Source organism: Mastigoproctus giganteus, chromosome 10, assembly GCF_048544385.1.
Source record: "Mastigoproctus giganteus isolate SK-2022 chromosome 10, ASM4854438v1, whole genome shotgun sequence".
Lineage (NCBI taxonomy): Eukaryota > Metazoa > Arthropoda > Arachnida > Uropygi > Thelyphonidae > Mastigoproctus > Mastigoproctus giganteus.
The window spans coordinates 151,137,670-151,160,016 of NC_143584.1; the positions used below are offsets into that span (position 1 = coordinate 151,137,670).

Here is a 22,347-nt window from a genome sequence, read left to right on the forward strand (position 1 = left end):
TATAAATTTATTCACACTCCTTCCACCATAACCTATGTTCAGGTGAAATATAGGGAACAGTAAGTCATCAGGGATGACGACATCATGTGAGTGTAATTCCACGGATTACCACAAATTTTTAAAACTGGATCACCAACAATAAAAGGAATTCTTTTTGGTAAGAAAACTTCCTTTACAAACACTTCTTCCCATTCATTAAACAGTAGCAACACATTATTATTTTGCTAACCAAAGAATGCATGCACTTCTTCCTAATAGTAGCCATATTTAAAAAGGCTGTCAGGATAATAATAAACATTAAAATAACTGCAAAATTATATAATTCATTTTTTTTATATTAGTAGGCATAACAGATTAAAAAAACTGCAGCTTGCATTAGAAAAAAATTTTTTATTCTATAACAATGCTTATTTCTCATATACCAGGTGATACCCAAATGTTCCCAAAATTTGAATGTTGCGTGGGAACTACGTCTAGTATAGACTTGTGGCATTAGCTAACACTGCAAGCATCCTTTGTGAATCAGTGTGCCATGTGGCATCGGGCTGGATAGAGTCATTGAATATCTATGCACAGTTCTTTGGCAGTGTGTTTTGTGTAGTTTGTGATTGTTGGGATGGCTGATATGAGAGAGCAACATGCTTGCATCAAGTTTTGTTTCCATCTTAACGATACAGCAGCAGAAACCCAAAAGAAGCTGAAACAAGCTTTTGGTGACAATGCTTTAGGCCAGATGCAGACCTACTACCGGTTTAACCATTTTAAAAATGGTCAATGTCAGTTGATGATAACGATCGCTCTGGGAGTCCATCATCGAGCACCACCCCAGGAAATGTTGCAAAAGTTTGGAAGCCAATCTGTGAAGACTGGAGGCAGACAATCCCTAACAATCATGGAATTTTAGGATTATCGTACAGCACGGGTCAGCAGATTTTGTCAGACGAGTTGAACATAAGAAGGATTGCGGCCAAGTTCTGCCACAGTTACTGGGTGAGGACCAAAAGCAGCATTGTGTGGAAGTTAGCAGCAGAGATCTTCAAGAATAGGCCAGAAGTGATCAAAACTTCTTTTCTACAGTCATCACTGGTGATGAGCGTTGGGTATGTGGGTATGACCCAGAAACTAAGCAATGATCTTCCCAGTGGAAGAGCCCATCTTTGCCCAAACTGAAGAAAGCCCGATAAGACTTCAGTGATAGCTCGGACACAGCATGGTTTTGTTAAGGGAAAGTCTTGCCTGACCAATTTGATTGGATACTATGATGAGGTCACAAAGGAACTGGATGCAGGGAATAACTTTGATATTATATACTTGGATCTTAGAAAGGATTTTGATACTATTGCACATGGAAGACTGTTGCACAAATTGGAGCAGTGTGGCATTGGAGGCAAATTGTTGCTATGGATAAAGGGATAGTTGAGGGGGAGTAGACAGAGAGTGGTAATCAATGGACACTGCTCATCGTGGACTAATGTTATTAGTGGAGTTCCTCAGGGTTCAGTGTTGGGTCCATTATTGTTTTCTATATTTATAAATGATACTGATGATGGTATATCAAGTTTAATGTCTAAGTTTGCAGACGATACGAAGGTTGGCAGGGTTGTTAAGGACACTAATGACAGTACGCTGCTGCAACAGGATATAGAAAAGTTGAGGAGATGAGCTGAGAGGTGGCAAATAAAGTTTAACATTGACAAATGTAAAGTACTACATATGGAAAGCAGTAACCCCAGAGTGACATATCAACTCTGTGGTACTACACTGACAGTGGTAGAGAATGAAAAGGACCTGGGGGTAATTGTGCAGGCAGATATGAAGTTTTCCGAGCAGTGCAGACGGTCTGCAAGAGTAGCTCAGTGTCTTGTCAATGATATACAGGAATTTTTCTAGCAGGGGTAAGGAGGTGGTTATCCCATTGTATAAGGCAATGGTCAGGCTACACCTTCAGTACTGTATACAGGTCTATAAGCCTCATTTTAAGAAGGATGTAGAGCTGTTGGAATGAGTACAGAGAAGGGCAACAAGATTAGTGAATGGAACAAAGGGTTGCTCTTATGAAGAAAGGCTTAAATTTTGCAAATTACAGTGTCTGGAGACGAGGCACCTGTGATGGATCTGATTGAGGTGTATAAAGCCTTCAATGGTTTGAGCGAGCATGCTCAATGTTGATGGGATTCTTCCTCTTGCTCAGAATAATCACTTGAGAAGGCATAAATTCAAATTGAGGAAAGACAGATGTAGGATAGATGTGTGGAAGTTTGCCCTTAGCCAGCAGGTAGTTGGTTGGCGGAACAGAATTCCATCCTTTGTTGTGGAAGTTGATAGCCTAAATAAATTTAAGGCTGAGTTGGACAGGTATTTGGAATGAATGGAGGGGTGAAATGGGAGCTTTTTTTTTTTTTTTTTTGGCTGATGCTGCATAAGCTTGCTTTCTTGCATCACATGCCTCTACTAATGCTAATGCTAAGTGAGGAGCAATGTGAAGTCCATGCTGATCTGCTTTTTTGACATTGAAAGGATTATCCATAAGGAATTCATCCCTCCTGGCCAGAACGGCAACACAAAGTATTACTGTGAAGTCTTGAGGCAGTTAAGGAAGCCGTCAGGAGGAAACATCCAGAGAAGTGACACACAAAGAACTGGGTCCATCTCTCGCTGTGGCGCAGTTTTTCGCCCCTCCATTCGCTAGACTTAGCTCCCTGCGACTTTTTTCTCTTCCCAAGAGTAAAAATCAAGCTGAAAGGTCGAAGATTTTATTATTATTAGTCATATGGTGCAAGGAAGCCTAAGGATTATGCTGCAACAACCAAAAAAAAAAAAAAAATTCCCAAGTTACTTTGAGAGAGAGAGAGATCACCAAGAAACAGAAGAATGATGATATCCAGCTCAGGACCCTGGGTTTACCAACCCCATACTCATCAGATTTTTTTTGACAGTTTAGAGGATATCCAAACCAAATCGCAGGTGGTGCTGATCACTATGACTTTCAGGATGTATTCAAATCATGGGAGAAGCACTGGAATCGGTATTTACATTCTCAAGGAGAATACTTTGAAGGTGACGGTGGCGAATACGATCTGGGTTGAGTCTAATTTATTTTATAAATACATTTTGGGTAGCACCTTGTACAATACCTTCACAATGAATTATCTTGGTATTCAACTGCATATAAATAACAGTTTCCTGCTAAAAAGGTATTTTTACCATTTATCTGTATTCAAGAACTATCTGCTCCATTGCCACCTGGATGGTGTTACATCTAAGGTGAAAATGGAAGGAAACATATACAAAAATCTGGCAAAACAGTTGTGATAAAAAAAAAAAAAAAAAAAAAAAAAGCTGCAGTGTTAGAGATGACATGCAACCACAGAAGTATGAATTTTAATATATAAGAGCTTAAAGAACCAATGATTAGAAAAATGTTAAAATGCAATGATAACAATATACCTACAATCTTGTTATAAATACTAATTTGCTAATACAAAACTTCCATTGCAGTTTGAAAATAAGATTTTTTAACAGAATTGTTCACACACACACACAAACACACACAGAGAGAGAGAGAGAGAGAGAGAGAGAGAGAGAGAGAGAGAGAGAGAGAGAGAGAGAGAGAGAGAGAGAGCAATGAATCACCTCAGTTCAAAGCTTTTAGTAAAGAGATAAGTTATCGAATCAAATAAAATAAGCTAAAACAAGCTACAAGACTTACTAATATGCATTAAAATATGAAAATACTGAAAGTCAATATGCACAGTATGTAAGCTACACAAACAAATTAACTGTAAAATTAACTATAATTTGTTTATAGGCTTTATGATGCAAAGGCCATAATGTGCCTAACTAAGGTACAGGCACTCTAACTTATGTAATACTCGAATTACATAAATTCAAATTTACACAAGTTTTTGCTGGCCAATGCAAACTGAAAAAAAAAAAAAAAAAAAAAAAAAATAAATAAATAATAAATATGGAAACGTATTCTGCATCCAGTAGCAATAAATGGAGATATTGCAAAGATATAATTGAACCCAATAATAGGTTTTTTTTTTTTTTTTTTTTGGTAATTCATTCCAAAACCTCAGAAGTTGAAATTTTCGCTATCTAACTAAGCTATTTAACTCTGTAAAAGGTTATTTTTATAATGGAAATTATATATTAGTTTCATATAAATTCATGTCAAATAAGCACAACAAGTTTACAAATGCTACTATTGGCTGAGGGGAAGGGTTACATGGTCCAGTTGGAGAATTCACTACACTTTCATCATTAGCATATGTTCCGTTATAAGAATCAATTCTGAACACCTTTGTGATATTTTTCTAAAGCACATTTCTGGAGGTCACGGCCATAAAACAATAAAAACAATTTGCACTTTCTGGTTTATTGGGCTTTTCTGTTAGTGAAATCTATTATAAACGGGTAGTAAATTCAATCTTATTACATTTGCAATAATACTGATAACTGGAACTGTGTGAGATTTTACATTATTAGGTGAAATGTGTTTCCCTTTCACTGAAATCTTCAATCATACAAAAAAAATAAATAAATTTTCAAAATCTTCTCTTCATTCTTATTTACTTATTACAATGATGAACAGAAAGCAACCAACAGAAATTACAAGTGGTGGCAGTGCTAGGAAATGAAACAAAATTGATTTAGAAATGAAGATGAAAATGATTAAGAAGCAGGAGGGCTTGTCATCTATTGCAAAAGAATTAGGCCCTGCTGCTTCAACAGTGAATACTATTTTAAAGGACTATTTTTGATGAAATGTTTCTCAGTCTGTGCCTTGTGTACCTGAAAATGAGGTGGGTAAGATGTTGTAGCTTAGATTTTCATTAACAATTCGACCAATGCATTCACAATCTCCTGTCATACCTATCAGTGCTGACAGATATAGCAAATAGTGCAAGTATAAAAGAACACATTGAAGGATCAATGCATTTAAGATCAACAGTGATCACAAGACAGCATTTAGGTGCTATATCGAAGATGGAAAAGCTATTAATAATATGGATGGAAAATCAGATTCAGAAGCAAGTGCCCTGAGTCTAATGGCCATTCAAGCAAAAGCAAGAAGTATTTATGAAGATATTAAGGATAAGTATGGCAATCCCCAAGCCCAGCTTGTGGCAGGCAACAGGTGGTTTAATAGGTTCAAGCACTGTGCTAGTTTCCACAATATTAAAGTAAATTTTTTATAACTGCACACTTTTGTAATTTTATACATTTTTGAAAATTTTCCTGCACATGAGATAAAAAATTGAATAAATAATTCTATTTACATGTACATGTTTGTCGAACATTTCTTTTTTGCTTCAATCAAATTCAGTGCACATAGTTGCAAGTGCAGCATAAGCCTTTCAGGAAATTCTGACTTACATAGAGTTTTGCGAAAGGTAACCCTTACGTAAGTCGTGGAGTGGCTGTAATCTTAAATACATAGTTTTATCCACATAAATATTCAAGTTTATATTGCATTGTACAGTTGTATCTGTTTCAGGAAAGTAAAAATTTTGACCATGTGTGGCATATCTGCTAGGAGGTCAGCAATACTGAAAGAAGTGTTCGTCATGGACAATGAGGTTAACATTGCTTTTCGGTCACTATTGTATTTGGGACAATACATGAGTACATGTTAGACAATGAGCTGGGTGTTGCAGTTTGTGCACTGTGGTGGATTAGTGCCTGCAAGCAGATCAAAATGTGTTGAGTTTGTGTGGCCTATTTGCAGTCGGGTTAGTACGACTTCTTCATGTCTGTTCTCATGTATACTCGATTTCCACAGTTTGAGATCTTTCTTTATAAGGAGTAGCTTGTTACCAACTTGACTTTGCCAGATGTGTTGCCATTGTTCAAGATATCGCTTCTTTATAATTAACTTGTAATCTGAGATCAGTACACTAAAGGACTGATCTATAGGATCTGTAGCAGTTTTGGCAGCTAGGTCAGCATGTTCATTTCCAGCAATTCCAACGTGACCAGGGATCCAATAAAAGAGAACTTGTTTTTTTGTGCTTATTTAACTTGGTCATGGTATTCCAAATCTGTATGAGTAAGGGGTTATCTTGATTTTTATTCTGCTGGATAGATGGATAGCCCTAATGAAATCTGTATAAATAACATAGTGCAGTACGTTGTTATTTATACAGATTATTTATACAAATTTTGTTATATACCATGTTATTTATATATATATTGTTGAGAATCTGAAATTTTAGGCTATGTGGATAGCACAGAGTTCTGCAGTATAGCTGCTACATTCAATAGGGAGTTTTTGGCTACGGTAATGTTGAGAAATAATGCTGCTGCACCAACATGAGTGTCAGTTTTAGATCGTTCGTATAGATTGCTGTGTACTGTGCCTATGGTTTTCAACGCAGTGTGAATTTGTGGTATTTATGGTATTATATGATACATCCAAGGTGTGACTGTAAAAGAGGCAGTAGACTGTATCTTACCAAGGTCAAGTTGCCAGTCAGTGAACAGAGAGTGAAGGCTATCCCTGTTAATGGGTTTGTATGGGTAAGTTATGTAAAGGTTTCCACATTTGGGCGAGAAAAGTCCATTTCAAGTAGGGTTGTCCTTTGAGTTTTGTTGCATAGTTTAATAAAGCGTTTGTCTGCGTAGATACCATGAGATTTCATTTGCTTTAGCATATAAGTTCTGAACTGGCGATGTACAGTATGTCCCAAGTGCAAGACAAAGAGAACTGTGGTGTACAGGGTCAAGCTAATGCAAAGCACTTGGTCTAGCAGAGCTGTAGACTGCAGAACCGTAGTCTATAACAGTTGGCTCCCCATGTTGCGCGAGATAGTATTCTTAAGAAGTTTAGATTTTTAAGACAAGTAACCTGAAGCTCTTTTATATGTTCAATGAAGGTAAGTTTTTGATCAAAAACTACACCAAGAAAGCAGACACTAGGAATAACTGGGATGATTTGATTTTCTAGGTTATATTCTGGTTCTGAATGTAGGTTATGCTTTCTACAGAAGCTTATCCGAACGGTCTTTTGGGGCGAGAGGCGAAAACCATTGTTTTGGGACCATTTAACAGCTTTGTTGATGGCACCTTGCTGATATAGTTGATATGTTGTTTAGTGGCACAAGGGCTGCTAAAATGGCACCTTACAACTGTCTTTTCTGCCATTTGAATGTTAGGGGAATAGCAGGAGATATGGACATCATCGGCATACAGGGTAATGGACACTGTCTGTGGTAGGTCCTGTGTTATTGAATTCATTATTATGTTAAATAGGGTAGTACTTAGCACAGAACCTTGTGGGATCCTTCTTCCTGGATAAAATGTGAAGATAACTGGTTATTGACTCTAACTGGAAATGAGCAGTGATGTGGGAAGTTTCTGATAAACTGTGGCAGGTGTCCACATAGTAGTAGTAGTAGTAGTAGTGACACTTGATGCAAGAAAGCAAGTGTAGGAGCTTATGCAGCATCAGCCAAAAAAAAAAAAAAAAAAAAAATCACACCATACCCTCCAATTGCCTGTCCAGTTCCTCCTTAAGTTTATTTAACCTATCAACTTCCACAACGACAGATGGAAGTTTGTTCCAGCAATTAACCACCCGCTGGCTAAAGGCAAATTTCCGCACATCTATTCTACATCTATCCTTTCTTAATTTGAACTTATGTCCCCGTAGGTTCGTATTCTGAACAAGTGGGAGGATCCCATCAGAATTCAGCGTGCTCAACCCATTCAAGGCCTTATAGACCTCAATCAGATCACCGCGCAGGTGCCTAGTCTCCAGCCACTGCAATTTGCAGAACTTAAGCCTCTCTTGGTAAGAGGATCCCTTCATTCCCCTCACCAATCGTGTTGCTCTTCTCTGTACACGCTCAAGCAAATCTACATCCTTCCTAAAATGAGGCCTCCAGACCTGTACGCAGTACTCAAGGCGTGGCCTGACCATTGCCTTATACAGAGGGACAATCACCTCCTTTTCCCTGCTAGCAAAATTCCTATATATCATTGACAAAACCCCATGACCTGCCCTAGCAGCCTGTCTACATTGCTCAGAAAACTTCATATCTGACTGCACAATTACTCCCAGGTCTTTTTCATTTTCTACCACCTTAAGTGTAGTACCACACAGTTGGTACGTTTCTCTGGGGTTACTTCTACCCATATGCAGTACTTTGCATTTATCAAGGTTAAACTTCAGTTGCCACTTCTTAGCCCATCTGCCCAAATTATCTAGATCCTGTTGCAGTAGCACACTGCCATTACTGTCATTAACAACCCTGCCAACCTTCGTGTCATCTGCAAACTTCGACATTAAGCCTGATATACCTTCATCAATATCATTGATAAATATACAAAACAACAGTGGACCCAACACCGAACCCTGTGGGACTCCACTAATAACATTAGTCCACGAAGAGCAGCACCCATTGATTACCACCCTCTGTCTTCTCCCACTTAACCATCCTTTTATCCATTGTAGCAACTTACCCTTAATACCATTCTGCTCCAATTTGTACAGTAGTCTTCCATGCGCAACAGTGTCAAAAGCTTTCCTGAAATCCAAGTATATGATATCAAAATTATTTTTTGCATCCAGTTCCTTTGTGACCACATCATAATAACCAATCAAATTTGTCAGACAAGACTTTCCCTTAACAAACCCATGCTGTGTCTGAATTATTGCTGCAGTCTTGTCTAGATGATCCTGCAATGCATCTTTAACCAGTGACTCCATTATTTTACCCGGAACAGAAGTTAAACTAACTGGTCTGTAATTATTCGTGTCACCCTTCGAACCTCCTTTGTGAATTGGGGATACATTTGCACATCTCCAGTCCGTGGGAACCTCCCCTGAATCCAAGGATGCTCTCATAATTATGGCTAAGGGTTTGCTTAGCTGCTTTGCCGCCTCCTTTAATATAACTGGATAGATCCCATCCACCCCAGGTGCCTTTCTTATGTTTAACTTCAACAATTTCTCCTCCACTTTGCTCTCAGTTATTACAAAATCATTAAGCACACTGCTACAATTTGATAACCTTCTTCCATTTTCAAACTGTAATGATTCCTCACGTGTGAATGTAGATGCAAAATACTCATTCAGTTTGTTTGCTATCTGAGCAGGATCATCAACAGTCGAACCATCGATGTCAAGTGGACCAATCATATTCAGCCCCTTCCTTTTAGAGTTTATATAAGTAAAGAAATCCTTGCTGTTTTTCTTAGCATCTTTTGCCAAAGATTTCTCGTAATCCGCCCTTGCCTGCCGCACCTCCTTTGTGACCTGATTACAGACTAGCTTATATCTGCTACAGGCTTCTGCGTCGCCTGATAATTTATATGCATCCCATGCATTTTTCTTCTCTGTCACGAGTCTCATTAGTTCATTTGATAACCATTTAGGCCTAAACCTTGAACAATATTTCTTCATCGGTATGAAAAGTCTAGTAGCTTCCACGATTAATTCCTTGAATGCTTCCCACTTAGAATTTACTGTTTGTAACATTGTCAGTCGATCCCACTGTACAGAATTTAAAAACTGTCTGAGACCACTGTACTCCCCTTTACGGAAGCAAAAACCCTTTCCTTTACCCCTGACGGTAGTTACCTCTTTGAGTAAATCCCACTTCAGCACACTGTGATCACTGCCACCTAGTGGTTCCTTTATCTGCAAATTCTTAATACACGAATGATCACTGCTGATAACCAGATCAAGAGTATTACTTTCTCTGGTTGCCTCTCGAACATGCTGCTGCAGAAAACAATTATCCAATAAATCCACAAAAGTCTGACTAGTGTGTGAGTGACCAACCCACAAGTTCCAGTCAATATCTGGGAAGTTAAAATCCCCCATTATAAGACATTCTGATTTACTGGCCCACTCTATTTCTCTGTACAATTGTTCATTGTACTCATTCGAGTCATTAGGCCTATAACACACTCCTACTCTTATTTTTGCTTTTGCAGTGCTTATGTCACACCAAACTGACTCAACAGTGCACTGTCCATCTATATCAACTGGATGCACTTCTTTTGATTTTATGTTTTTCTTAATTAACAGCATAACACCTCCTCCCTTTCTGTCCTGTCTATCCTTTCTGTACACATTGTACTCCCCAAATTCCAGTTCTGCATTCCTTATATCTTTGTGACACCACGTCTCTGCTATCCCAACAATATCCGCCTTTGATGTCTTGACCAACACTTCAAATTCATCAAATTTATTTACTATACTTCTAGCATTGGTATACATGCAAGCATACATGCTCCTATGCCTATTCCTTGTTACCCTAACACATCCCATATACCCAACTATTCCAGGATGACTGCCATCCGTCCCTGAAACCCCCAACACCCCTCGCTCCAGGTCGCTTCTTATTCTAATAGAAGTTGTGCAAGAATCACCTTCACCTCTGCCTGCGGTTACTGTTAAACTATTAGTCTTTGTATCCCCCCAAACTAGCAGTTATCCGACCCACCTAACACTGCCTCGATAGCATCAGCAAATATTCTTGCACCCTTTCTATTTAAGTGTATCCCATCCCTGTAGAAGCAATCTCTCTTGTTAACAAGTACAGTCCAGGCTGAAAAAAATTCTACCCCTTGAGCCTTGCACAATCTTTCCAGGGCCGAATTGATCGACAAGGCTCTCATCATATCGTGTCTCCTATCGTGTCTGGGCAGAATTGCAGACACTTTTAAATTCAACCCTAATTCTCGGCTTTTTTTCAACAGTGACCTGTACTTGTTGAGTAATTCTGCCGGTCTCCTACTCTTAATATCATTAGTGCCAACGTGTACAACTATATCACCTTTTGTGCCCTTGAAAGATGATATCCGCTCTACAACGTCATCAACCTTTGCCCCTGGCAGACATACCCTGGTCCTGTTCCACCTATCCTTTTTACATAGCATGTTCCCCATTTCCCTGACAATAGAGTCACCAACAACTAATAGTCCCTGTGGGACCAGCGCATTCTGCCTTGGGGGTTGCCGCTGTGTTGCGTGATGACCAAGTGCAAGCTCTGGCGTTGATGTGGGCAGCTGAGAGCTTGATGGGCCCCTCAATTTATTTCCTTCGAGGGCATCCACCCTGTCCTTCAAACTCTCATATAGGCCCATAACAACGCTGAGTTGTCGCCTGATTTCCTTACACTCCTTACATCGCGCACACACAAAGACATCCCCCATGGCAATATCATGTTCCGTTCCAGAGAGTTCGGCAAACATTTCACAAGTTGCACATTTTTTTAGGCTGTGACGCGTTGGAGAATCGCCCCCCTCAGTTCTCCCCCGAGTCACAACACTCCTGCCACTTTGTGCCCGTTGCTTTGCTGCTCTAGTTCGGGGCATGGTAGTTTAAATTAATAAAATCAATAAATTAAATGTCAGTAGTATTTGATTAGAAACTATGAAATAGAAACAGTGAAGCGTATTACTATATAATTATGCGTTAGAGCTACCTCAATTAAAAAATTTGAATTCCCTACAAAAACTTTAAATACAAAAACAATGGCTACAAAAATCGAACAAAAATAACGGTTTTACCTATCGTAAGTAAAATACACAAAAACTCTTTATCTAAATTAAAATAAAAAATAACCAGCGTAACTATAACTATATGACTACGTATTAAGTACAATATAAAACAACAATCATGTAAATAAAAGGCAAACACTTATCGTTTTTGCGGAGCCTGTAACTGTCAGCTGTAACTTTTAAATAGAGTCAGCGCCCTCTTCCTGACCATACAGGTTTCGTCCTAGTCCTAGACCATACAGGTTTCGCATTATACCATATCTCCAGGCTGTGTCAAAGGCTTTTTCTATGTCAAAGAGAACCATGCCATGGTAACTTCTCATTACAAAAGTGTCATGACTGTGTATTTCAACCCCCTAATCAATAGGTCAAGAGTGGATCTTCCTGCACAGAAACACATTGCACTGTGTTAAGGAGGTTATTTTGAACTAGAAACCAGGTTAGGCAGGCATCAATCCTTTTTTCTAAGACCTTGCTCATACAGCTTGTGAGTACAATAGTTCGGCAATGTAGTGGATTTGTAGGATCTTTTCCTGGTTTCGGAAATGCCAAAATTTAAGCATGCTGCCATTTGTTCAGGAAGGTATTTTCTTTGAATATTCTGTTATAGAGAAGTAACAGTGTCTTAGAGGTTTGTTCGGTCAGTTGTGCTATCATGATATAATGTATTCCATCTGATCCTGCTGCACCGAGTTTGGTGGTGGTGGCTAGAGCATGGTGCAATTCTGGAATTGTGAAGGGGAGATTGTATGCAGCACTAGATGTTGATTCGCAGTTGATGAAATGTTTCACAGCCTTTGTGCCTTGTGTACCTGAAAATGAAATGGGTAAGATGTCGTAGCTTAGATTTTCATTAAAAATTTGACCAATGAAAAATTCGCAATCTCCACTGGTTTAGTAACATCACAACCGTTAAAGTGCCTGCCTGGCAACCCAAAGGTTGCGGGTTCGAATCCCGCCTCGGGCTTGGATCAGTGTAAAATGCCAAAACTTTGGGAGGTGCATTATGGCCACAGAAGCTGATGCGCCGACAACTAACTAACTAACTAAAAAAAAAAAAAACAAAAAAAAAACAAAAAAAAAAAAACACAACAATACAGATTCAGAAAACCATTTCACTTAATGCACTGGCAGTGCTGACAGGTATGGCAAATATTAAATCCAGAAAGTAAAAAAATGAAAATGCAGGCAATTTTGTATGTATGATGAGATAAGCTACTTAAATTATAAAGTATTTTTGAATTTACTGTGATGAATACAATCCTAAATTAGTATTCTTTATATCTGCAATTTTTGGAAAACTTTTAATGATATTTTCTCAGTTTTGTGCTGAAATATTTTATTTTTATTGTCCATTCGGTTTGTAATTCTGAAACACTGAGTGCAAAGTTCATAATAAGAAGCAGTACGATATAACGACATAATAATAACGACAATAACATCATATTCAGATCCATTGTGGGTAGCACAGTTAGTACAAGCGCTGTTCTCCCCCCCCCCTACACATCAGGTGGAACAAAACTGATTTAGAATTGTGCTAATAACAAGAGGAATTTCTATGGGTCTTTTTCACAATGTGACTCACTTAGTCAGTCTCAGGCGAGAGTAGCATGGTTTTTTCTTTTCCTCTTGGAAACTTAGGTTTTTTGTCCAGCAAACCAACCACAGAACACTCGCAATCAGAAATAATTCAGAAATCGAAAAAGGATGTCTACGAGTCTCGTGCTTTCGTCTTATTTTCATGTCTGGCAAAGCAATATTGAAGTGAGGGTTAAAAAAAATATAATATAATAAAATGTGGCAATCTTAAATTTAGAAAACTAATGCACCTTTTTTAATGTATGCAATTTATGAAGATATCAGCAGTGGAGTTGCATTGTGTGTAATTAAAATCACAAACAAAAAAGAAAAAAACAATATACACCTCAATTTAAAAATGTTACTTAGAAAAACTAAAAAAAAAAAAAAAAAACAATTACTTTATAATTTAATATATTAATTTTTTGTTTTTGGTATTACTGTATTAAATTATTTACATTCAAAAACTGGAACAGCATATGACCAGTGAACTGAAAAATTTCTGAAGATACAACCCAATGTAGGACTCTACCGTATACTACAGTAGATTCTGGAATTACTATATTACTTACTTCTCCACATAAGGCATGTTATCTCTCTCTCTCTCTCTCTCTCTCTCTCTCTCTCTCTCTCTCTCTCTCTCTCTCTCTCTCTCTCTCTCTCTCTCTCTCTCTCTCTCACACACACACACACACACGGCTACACTTGTACAGCAAGTTTCAGTACAGAAATGCAACTTTTTCACAACTTTCTTATGTTAATAACATGACCACCAAAAATTAGTGAAATTCCAAGATCTGGCAAGGATCAGGTCGAAAGTTTGCCAAATGTGAGAGGTTCTACTGTACCCATTATTTATCTAATACATAGATTGACATGCACCAAGAACTTTTTTTCTCCTCCAACTATTTCAGTCATATTAGTTCGCTACATAGAATAATTTATTTACATAAAGTAACTTGCAATTTCCCCGAGGCAGGTTGAGTATTAAACCTCTTGGACATTCATTGACTCAAATCAGTGATTCAGTTCAATTCCTTACTCACTGGCCACTACTATCTAGATTATGCTGAATGATGATTTATTCAACTTGATGACTCAAGTTGCTTTTCTGTAGTGACTTGACCGAGTCAAATCAGCTAAAAGACTCATTCTGCTTTATCACTAGTTTACAAAGCTCCAAACTCTGTCAATTTCTTAAGGAATTAAAAAGAAGCATTATAGAATGCCACATTTATTTGATGAGACTACACTGACTCTTTTGCAGGCTATATGCCTTAAAGTGTCAGATGTTATAAATATAATCGTCAAAAAAAAAAAAAATAATAATAATAAATAAATAAAATAATAATAAAAAAAATATCATTGCACTCCGTGTTAAGATGATAAAAAGACATTGTTTTCAATTTTTTCGATCAACCAGTACTGGCAGGCAAGCTGTCTCACAGTCAATGCCCAAACAATGTAGCAATTACAACAGGCCATAAAGGAAAAGTGGCAATTTAAACAGCTTAACACACAGAAGAGTGTTGCTCCAAATTGGCTTCTCTAACATTCATGGTACAAGGTCACCTATGAATATGAACTGTTTTAGTGCTACAAGTGTTGTGTTACATGACAAGAGGCGCAAGGGGTCTCCTCCAACTCGGCATGTCACCTACGGACCATGACTTCTTTGCCCCACCCCCAAGAAGGCACTCGAAGGTCCTTACTATCACTCAGATCAAAACATCAATCCAAACTAGTTTTGCCGAAAGCTAGCAAAGTTTTTTTTTTTTTTTTGTTTATAATGCAGCACACATATCTAAGTCAGAGGAGTTCACTTTTTTTTTAAACAATAATACAATCAGTACCATATTTGGCAATTAAATGGGCTCAAATCACAATCAAATCAAGTTAAAACAAATCAAAGCATGTGCGGCTGCACTTGTGCTTTAACCACTTGTCTATATAATGCTCAGAGCATGCCTCACTTGATGCCATAATGAGAGAATGTCTGAATGGTGTGGGTAGTTACTTTTAACAAGATGCACCTCTGAACCATTTATTCTAATATGATATTTATGTACTAGAATTCTAGTACATAAATATCAGAGGAAAAAAAAGTATGAGAGAGAGAGAGAGAGAGAGAGAGAGAGAGAGATTAAACCATTTACTGCTACTTAAAGGCAACAGATGACTAATTAGTAAACCAGAATATTGTCTGATTTGGTTCATTTATCACATCTACAAAATTAAGGGAAATGACCAATACATAAGATGTACATTAATCCATTAAATGTTCTTCTAACTCAAAATTAACCAAATAATTTGTAAAATCCCAAATTATATTTAATAATTATGGCCTACCTTTTGTGCAAACTGCAGTCCTAGCACCTGCTTATATGTCACAGATGTTTTTTTTCTATTACTAAAAACAAAAAATTGGGACAATGGGAGAGATAGCTGAGATACCAGTGGAAGAAAAAGGCCAGAGGATGTAACGTGAGTAAACAAAGTTTTTGCCATCTCGATTAAGGCTACTGCCAACCGAGTCAAGCAACTTTTTAAAACCTAAGGAAATAAAACAAAAAATTAGAAAAATATAGCTAGCTTTGCATCACTCTGAAATTACTAACAAAACTACTTTCAATCATATTATCCAATGCACTTCAGTATTTGATATATTCAAATATAAAAGTAATCATTTAGAATACTTTTAGGCTTGTGAGATGTATACCAAAAGTTAAACAACCACATTTCTGAATGCTTAGAGGTAGAACTTATTTAAAAGCAAAAGTGGTTAATAGCAACTAAATAATATGAGCACCAATAAATCATAACTCTAGAACTTCCCAAAAAATCTGAGAATCTATAAGAGAACCTTTTCTTACAAATGTACTTTTAAAATTCATTTTAAACTGGTATGGTTTAAAGTTCTTGGCACCGAAGAACACAATGCATCAAGACACATGAATTAAGTCATGTTGATTAGATATGTAAACTCTGCTTGTTCAAAATGCTATTTTACCCATAATGTGTAATTTTTCCACCAAAAAACCACTTCTGCTGAAACTACATGAAAAACGTTCCTCCAGTTATTGATGTGATTTTATCCCAATCACCTTTTCACCAATTAGCTGTAGAGAGTTATACATTTTTATTATTCTTTGTATTTCTTCACACACACACACACACAGTAAAAAAGTTCATATAAATGTGTGTCCAATTCTCAATGGACACAGAGATACAGCTGTTAGAAACTGGCACACACATTAAGCCATTATGAGAGGTATTAAAGAATGATAAATGACTTATTGTGCATTTATTGATATTTTGAATGATACAAAACACAAATAATTGACAAATTTTTTTACAGTTCACAATAAACGTTCGAAAATCCCACCGCTAACCTCAATGCACTTTGCAACTCTTGTGGTAATACGATGTGTTGTTCTTCTCAGGTCATCTTGCTGTTCCTTCACGAGGGCAGCAGTATCCAAAATGCAAGTGAGCAATTTGTCTCTTGTATTCACCTTTTCTTTGTATACTGCACTTTTCATCGAACCCCACAAACAAAAATTTAACGGAATGAGGTCTGGGGACCTTGGTGGCCAATGAATGGGACCCACTACGGCCGATCCATCATTCAAAAAAAGTTTGATTTAGATATTGTGTCACCAAATGGGTATAATGTGCAGGAGCTCCATCATGCTGAAAGTACATACCAATCCTTGTATCCAAGGGAACATCCTCCAATAGTAGTAGAAGTTCATTTTGCAGAAATTCTAGGTAAATGGGCCCTGTAAGACGATTTTGTAACAGAGCAGGCCCAATCAACTGATCGTTGATGATACCACACTATACGTTTACAGAGAAGCGATGTTGAAAATTTGTTTCTACAGTGGCATGTGGATTTTTGTCTGACCACCTATGAGAGTTACAGGTGTTGTTGATACTGTCACGCTGAATGGTATTAATGGAATTAATTGGTGATTGGCATTTACCCACCGACAAAATTCCAATCGCTGGGCATCGTCTCCTGGTTAAAGGTGTATGTGAAATGGATACAAGACGTGTTCACGTAATATTTGCCATACTTTTGTCTGTAGAACACCAATATGCATAGAAATTCTTCATGTGCTAATAGTACGATTACGTTCCACTGACTGAAGAATGTGTTCTATTTCATCCACATTTTGTTCATTTGCACATTCAGAAGAAATATGAGTGCTGGAAACTGTACCAGTCTCACACTGTTTGGCGTAAACACTAGTAAATGATCTTGAATCCGGTATTCTGCAGTTAGGAAACCACAGACAGTATTCTCTACAAGCAGCAATAGCACTTTCACCACAAAAACTGTAGGCAAACACCATATCGGCATATCCAGTATGTGTGAAGACGTGCGGCATTCTTAACAACACTTCTAACACCAAACAGCATCAGGTTATAGCTGCTTCTTAGTCACATCTCATTCAAGGAGCTGTGCATGCCAGTTTCAAACAGATGTATCTTCGTATCCATTGAGAATTGGACACACATTTATATGTACTTTTTTACTCAGAATAATCGATACTATAACCTCCCAAAATATTTACTATTCCTCCTGAATCACACTGTATTAAAAAAAAAAACAGTGATTTAATTTTACAAAGTTTTATTTTACACTATCGTTTAACAAAAGAATAAATTATGTTTTTGTTTACTATTGAACAAAGTATATATTTATTATTACTCACACACTAAACAGTAAAAAATTAGAACTTAAAGTGCATTAATACAATATGTCTGAATGCCATACTTCAATACTACATGCTTGAATGTCTATCCAATGCCTTAGCGGTTGAGATATGAATTTTTACAAGTAAATCACATTCTTAGGAATATTTTGAAAATTACACATTTCAAATAAGCATGATTTTGTAGTTAGAACCTTTAAAAATATTTTTAGACTGGACAAACTACAGTACGTCATACATATTGGGGGGGGAGAGTGTCAACCTCAAGGAAAGTTCAATATTACTATTAGTAGTGGCAAATGATGTGAGAAAGCAGGTTTATAATGTATCAACCAAAAAATAGGGGGGGGGGGGGTTTAACCACATCCCCTGTGCAAACCTCTCCAATAACTTGTCTAGATCTTCCTTGAATTTATTCAAACTACCCACCGCCACAACAGATAGAACTCTGTTCCCACAATTGACCACCTGCTGGCCGAAAGCAAACTTCCATACATTTATCCTGCAACCATTCTTGCTCAACTTGAATTTATGCCCCCTAATGTGTGTAGTCTCAGAAAATGGAAGAATGCCATTAACATTCAGCTTAATCAATCAGTTCAAGACTTTAAGCATCTCAATCAGATCTCCCCACAAGTGCCTAGTTTTGAGTCTTGAGATACTGCAGTTTGCAGAATTGAAACCTTTCTAGGTAAAAGCACCCCTTTGTTCCCTTCACCATCTGGTTGCCCTTCTCTGTCCCCATTTAAGCAGAAATGCATCTTCCCTAAAATGAGGACTCCAGACCTGTATGCAGTACTCAAGGTGCAGCCAAACCATTGCCTCGTACAATGGGATAATCACCTCCTTATACCCATTGGCGAAATTCCTATATTCATTGACAAAACCCCATGAGCTGTCCTGGCAGCCTATCTGCATGTCTGACTGCAATTATCCCAGATCTTTATAATTTTCCCTACCTTGAATGTAGTACTACACAACTGGTACATTAATCTGGTACTACTGCTTCCCATACACAGTACCTTGCATTTGTCAATGTTAAACTTCAACTGCCATTTTTAAGCCAATCTGCCATATTTTTCAAGATCTGATTGCAACAGCTTACCCTGATTACTGCCATTAATTACTATACTAACCTTTGTATCATCTGCAAACTTAGACATTAACCTAATATACCTTCATAAATATCATTATCAAATAAAGAAAACAAAGGACCAAGCAAAGAACCACGAGAAATTCGCCAATAATAATAGTCTATGAGGAGCAGTATCCATTAGTAACCATCCCTTTATCCATAACAGTAACTTGCCCTTAATGTCACAATGCTCCACTTTATACAGCAGTCTTTTATGTGCAACAGTATCAAAAGCTTTCCTGAAATTCAAGTACATAATATCAAAATTATCATTTTGCATCCAATTCCTTTGTTACTGCATTATAGTATCCAATCAGATTGGATATTATAACACAGTATAATCAATGCTGTAACTTGGATACTATAATACAGTATAATCAATGCTGTAACTGCAGTATAATTGCATTCCTGTCTAAATGATCCTGAATGACTACTTTAAACATTGATTCCATTATTTTCCCTGGAACAGAAGTCAGGCTAACAGGTCTGTAATTACTCATTTCACCTTTTGATCCACCATTTGGTAACTGAGGATACATTTCACACCTCCAATCCATAGGGTACCCGTTGAAACCAAAGATACTCTTAAAATTAGGACCAATGGTTTGCTTACCTCCTCTGCTTCCTCTCTTAATATAAATGGGTAGATCCAATCCATCCCAGATGCCCCTTTTTATGTTAAATTTTGACAATTTCTCTTCATTTTCCTCTCAAGTTATAACAAAATTATCTAGCTCCCTGTAAGATTCTGATGAACATTCTGGCATTCCCCCCCCCCTCTCTCTCTCTCTCTCTGCAGAACTCCTTGTGTGTGTGGATGTAAATGGAAAATACCTATTGTATGTCAGCAAACTGAACAGGTTCACCAACGGTTAAACCATGACATCAAGGGGACCAATATGATTTAAGCCCTAACTGCTACTTAATATAAGTAAAGAAGTCATTGCTGCTTTTCTTTACATTCTCTGACATAGGCTTCTCGTAATCTACCTTAGCTTGCATAATCATCCTTTGTGACTCGATTACAGACTCAAGTATATCAACCACAGGCTTGTGTATCACCTGATAATTTACATGAATCCCATGCATTTTTATTTTCTGACACAGGAAGGGGGTTGGGGTTATGTCCTTATTTAAGAAGCACAAAGTCTAAGGCAGCACATCCAGTAGATATTGGTGGCCAGTGCAATGTTGATCAGTTTGAAGTGACAAAAATGAGATAAAAGCGAAACAACAAAAATCAAAAATGAGAGAAAAACGAGAAAACAGTACTCTTGATCTGATCGTCAGCAGCGATTCTTCATGCATTAAGAATCTGCAGATTTAAAAAAAAAAAAAAAAAAAACACCACTGGTTGGCAGTGATCACAGTGTATTGATGTGGGATTTACTTTAAACTGTAACTACCACAAGGGTAAAAGGGAAGAGTTTTCGCTTTCATAAGAGATAACTACAGTAGCATCAGAGTTTTTAAATTCTCTACATTGGGACCAGCAAATGTTACCAACAACAAATTTTAAATTGGAAGCATTCAGGGAAATAATCATAGAAACTAGTAAGCTTTTCATACCACCTAAGAAATACTGTCCAAGGCTTAGGATGCCAAATGGACTACTGAGAGATGTGGCAGAGAAAAAAAAATGCATAGGATGCATATAAATTATCAGGTGATAAAGAAGACCATGGAAGATATAAACTAATTTGCAATAAAGTCACAAATGAGGTTAGGCAAGCTAAGGCAGACCATGAGAAATCTTTGGCAGAGGATCCAAAGTAAAACAGCAAAGACTTCTTTACTTAGGTAAAGACTAGAAGGAAAGGGATGAATCACATTGGTTCACTTGATAGTGATGGTTGAACTATTAATGATCTTGTTTCAGTTCCTGACAAAACAAATAGGTTATTTTGCTTTTACTTTCACACATGACGAATTCTTTTGTAAAGTAGATGCCAAGATGTTAATCAAATAAATTCTAACAGGAAGTAAATGATTTTGTAATTATGGATGGAAAAGTGGAAGAGAAATTGTTGAAGTTAAACATAAAGGAGGTACCTGGAGTGGATGGAATCTATCCAATTAGATTAAGGAAGGCAGCAAAGCAAGTATGTAAATCCTTAGCTATAATTTATGTGAGCATTTTTGGATTCAAGGTGGTCCATGCAGACTGGAGATGGGTGACATAAGTAATTGCAAAGAGTGACATAAGTAATTGCAGACATGTTAGTATGACTTCTGTTCCAGGGAAAATAATGGAGTCGCTGGTTAAAGAAGTAAACTCAGGACCATCTAGACAGGAGAGCAGTTATACTGAATAATGTCTAAATTTGCAGATAATACAAAGGCTGGCACGGTGGTTAATGACAATAATGAAAGTATGCTACTGCAACAAGAGCTATAAAAATTAGGCAGATGGGCTGAGATATGGTAATTGAAGTTTAACATTGACAAATGCAGGATACTGCATATGAGCAGCAGTAATCCCAAAGTAAAGTACCGACTGTGTGGTACTACACTCAGGATAGTGGGAAATGAAAAGGACCTGTGATAACTGTGCAGGATACGAAGTTCTCCGAGCAGTGAAGACAGGCTGCCAGGACAGCTCATGGAGTTTTGTCAATGATTTATAGGAATTTGGCTAGCACTGATAAGGAGGTGATTATTCCATTGTATAAAGCAATGGTTAGGCCACATCTTGAATACTGCATACCAGTCTGGATGCCTCATGTATAGCTGCTGGAACAGGTACAGAAAAAAGGCAACCAGTCTTGTTGCCCAGGGGAACAAAGGGATACAATTACCAAGAAAGGCTTTAGTGCTGTAAACTGCAGCATCTGGAGGCTCGGCACCGAAAGGTGATCTAATTGAGGTGTTTAAAGCTTTGAAAGGATTGAACAAACTCAATGCTGAAGGGATTTTTCATCATGCTCAAACTATGCACATGAGGGGGCATAAATGCAAATCAAGGAAGGATGGTTGAAGAATAGATGTATGGAAGTTTGCCTCAGCCAATGGGTAGTTGATTGCTGGAACAAGCTTCCATCTATTATTGTTGTGGAAATGGATGGTTTGAAAAAATTGAAGGAAAACTAGACAAACTATTGGGGGGGGGATGGATAAGTGAAATGTTTTTTTTTGGGGGGGGGGGGTGATTTGCCACTACTAATACTAAGTCTCATCAGTTCACCTGAAATCTATTTAGCTCTAAGCCTGGAATGGTATTTCTTAGTTGGTATGAAAAGCCTAGTAGCTTCTATGATTAATTCCCAGAATGCTTCTCATTTAGAATTGGCTGTTAGTAATATTATCAGATGGTTCCACTATATATAATTTAAAAACTGTCTGAGACCACTCTAATCACCCCCTTTTCATAAGCAAAAGACCTTTGCTTAGATA

The 22,347-nt window shown here is 37.5% G+C and overlaps 1 protein-coding gene across 1 annotated transcript in view; it reads right to left on the reverse strand.

The window, feature by feature from the left end:
* The window catches only part of LOC150079381 (uncharacterized), a 195,909-nt gene that overhangs the window by 167,165 nt on the left and 6,397 nt on the right, over positions 1–22,347 (reverse strand). Inside the window, exon 2 of the mRNA XM_090383046.1 lies at positions 15,448–15,651. Coding sequence (XP_090239172.1) covers positions 15,448–15,651 — 204 coding nt within the window. The remainder of the gene's footprint in view (positions 1–15,447; positions 15,652–22,347) is intronic.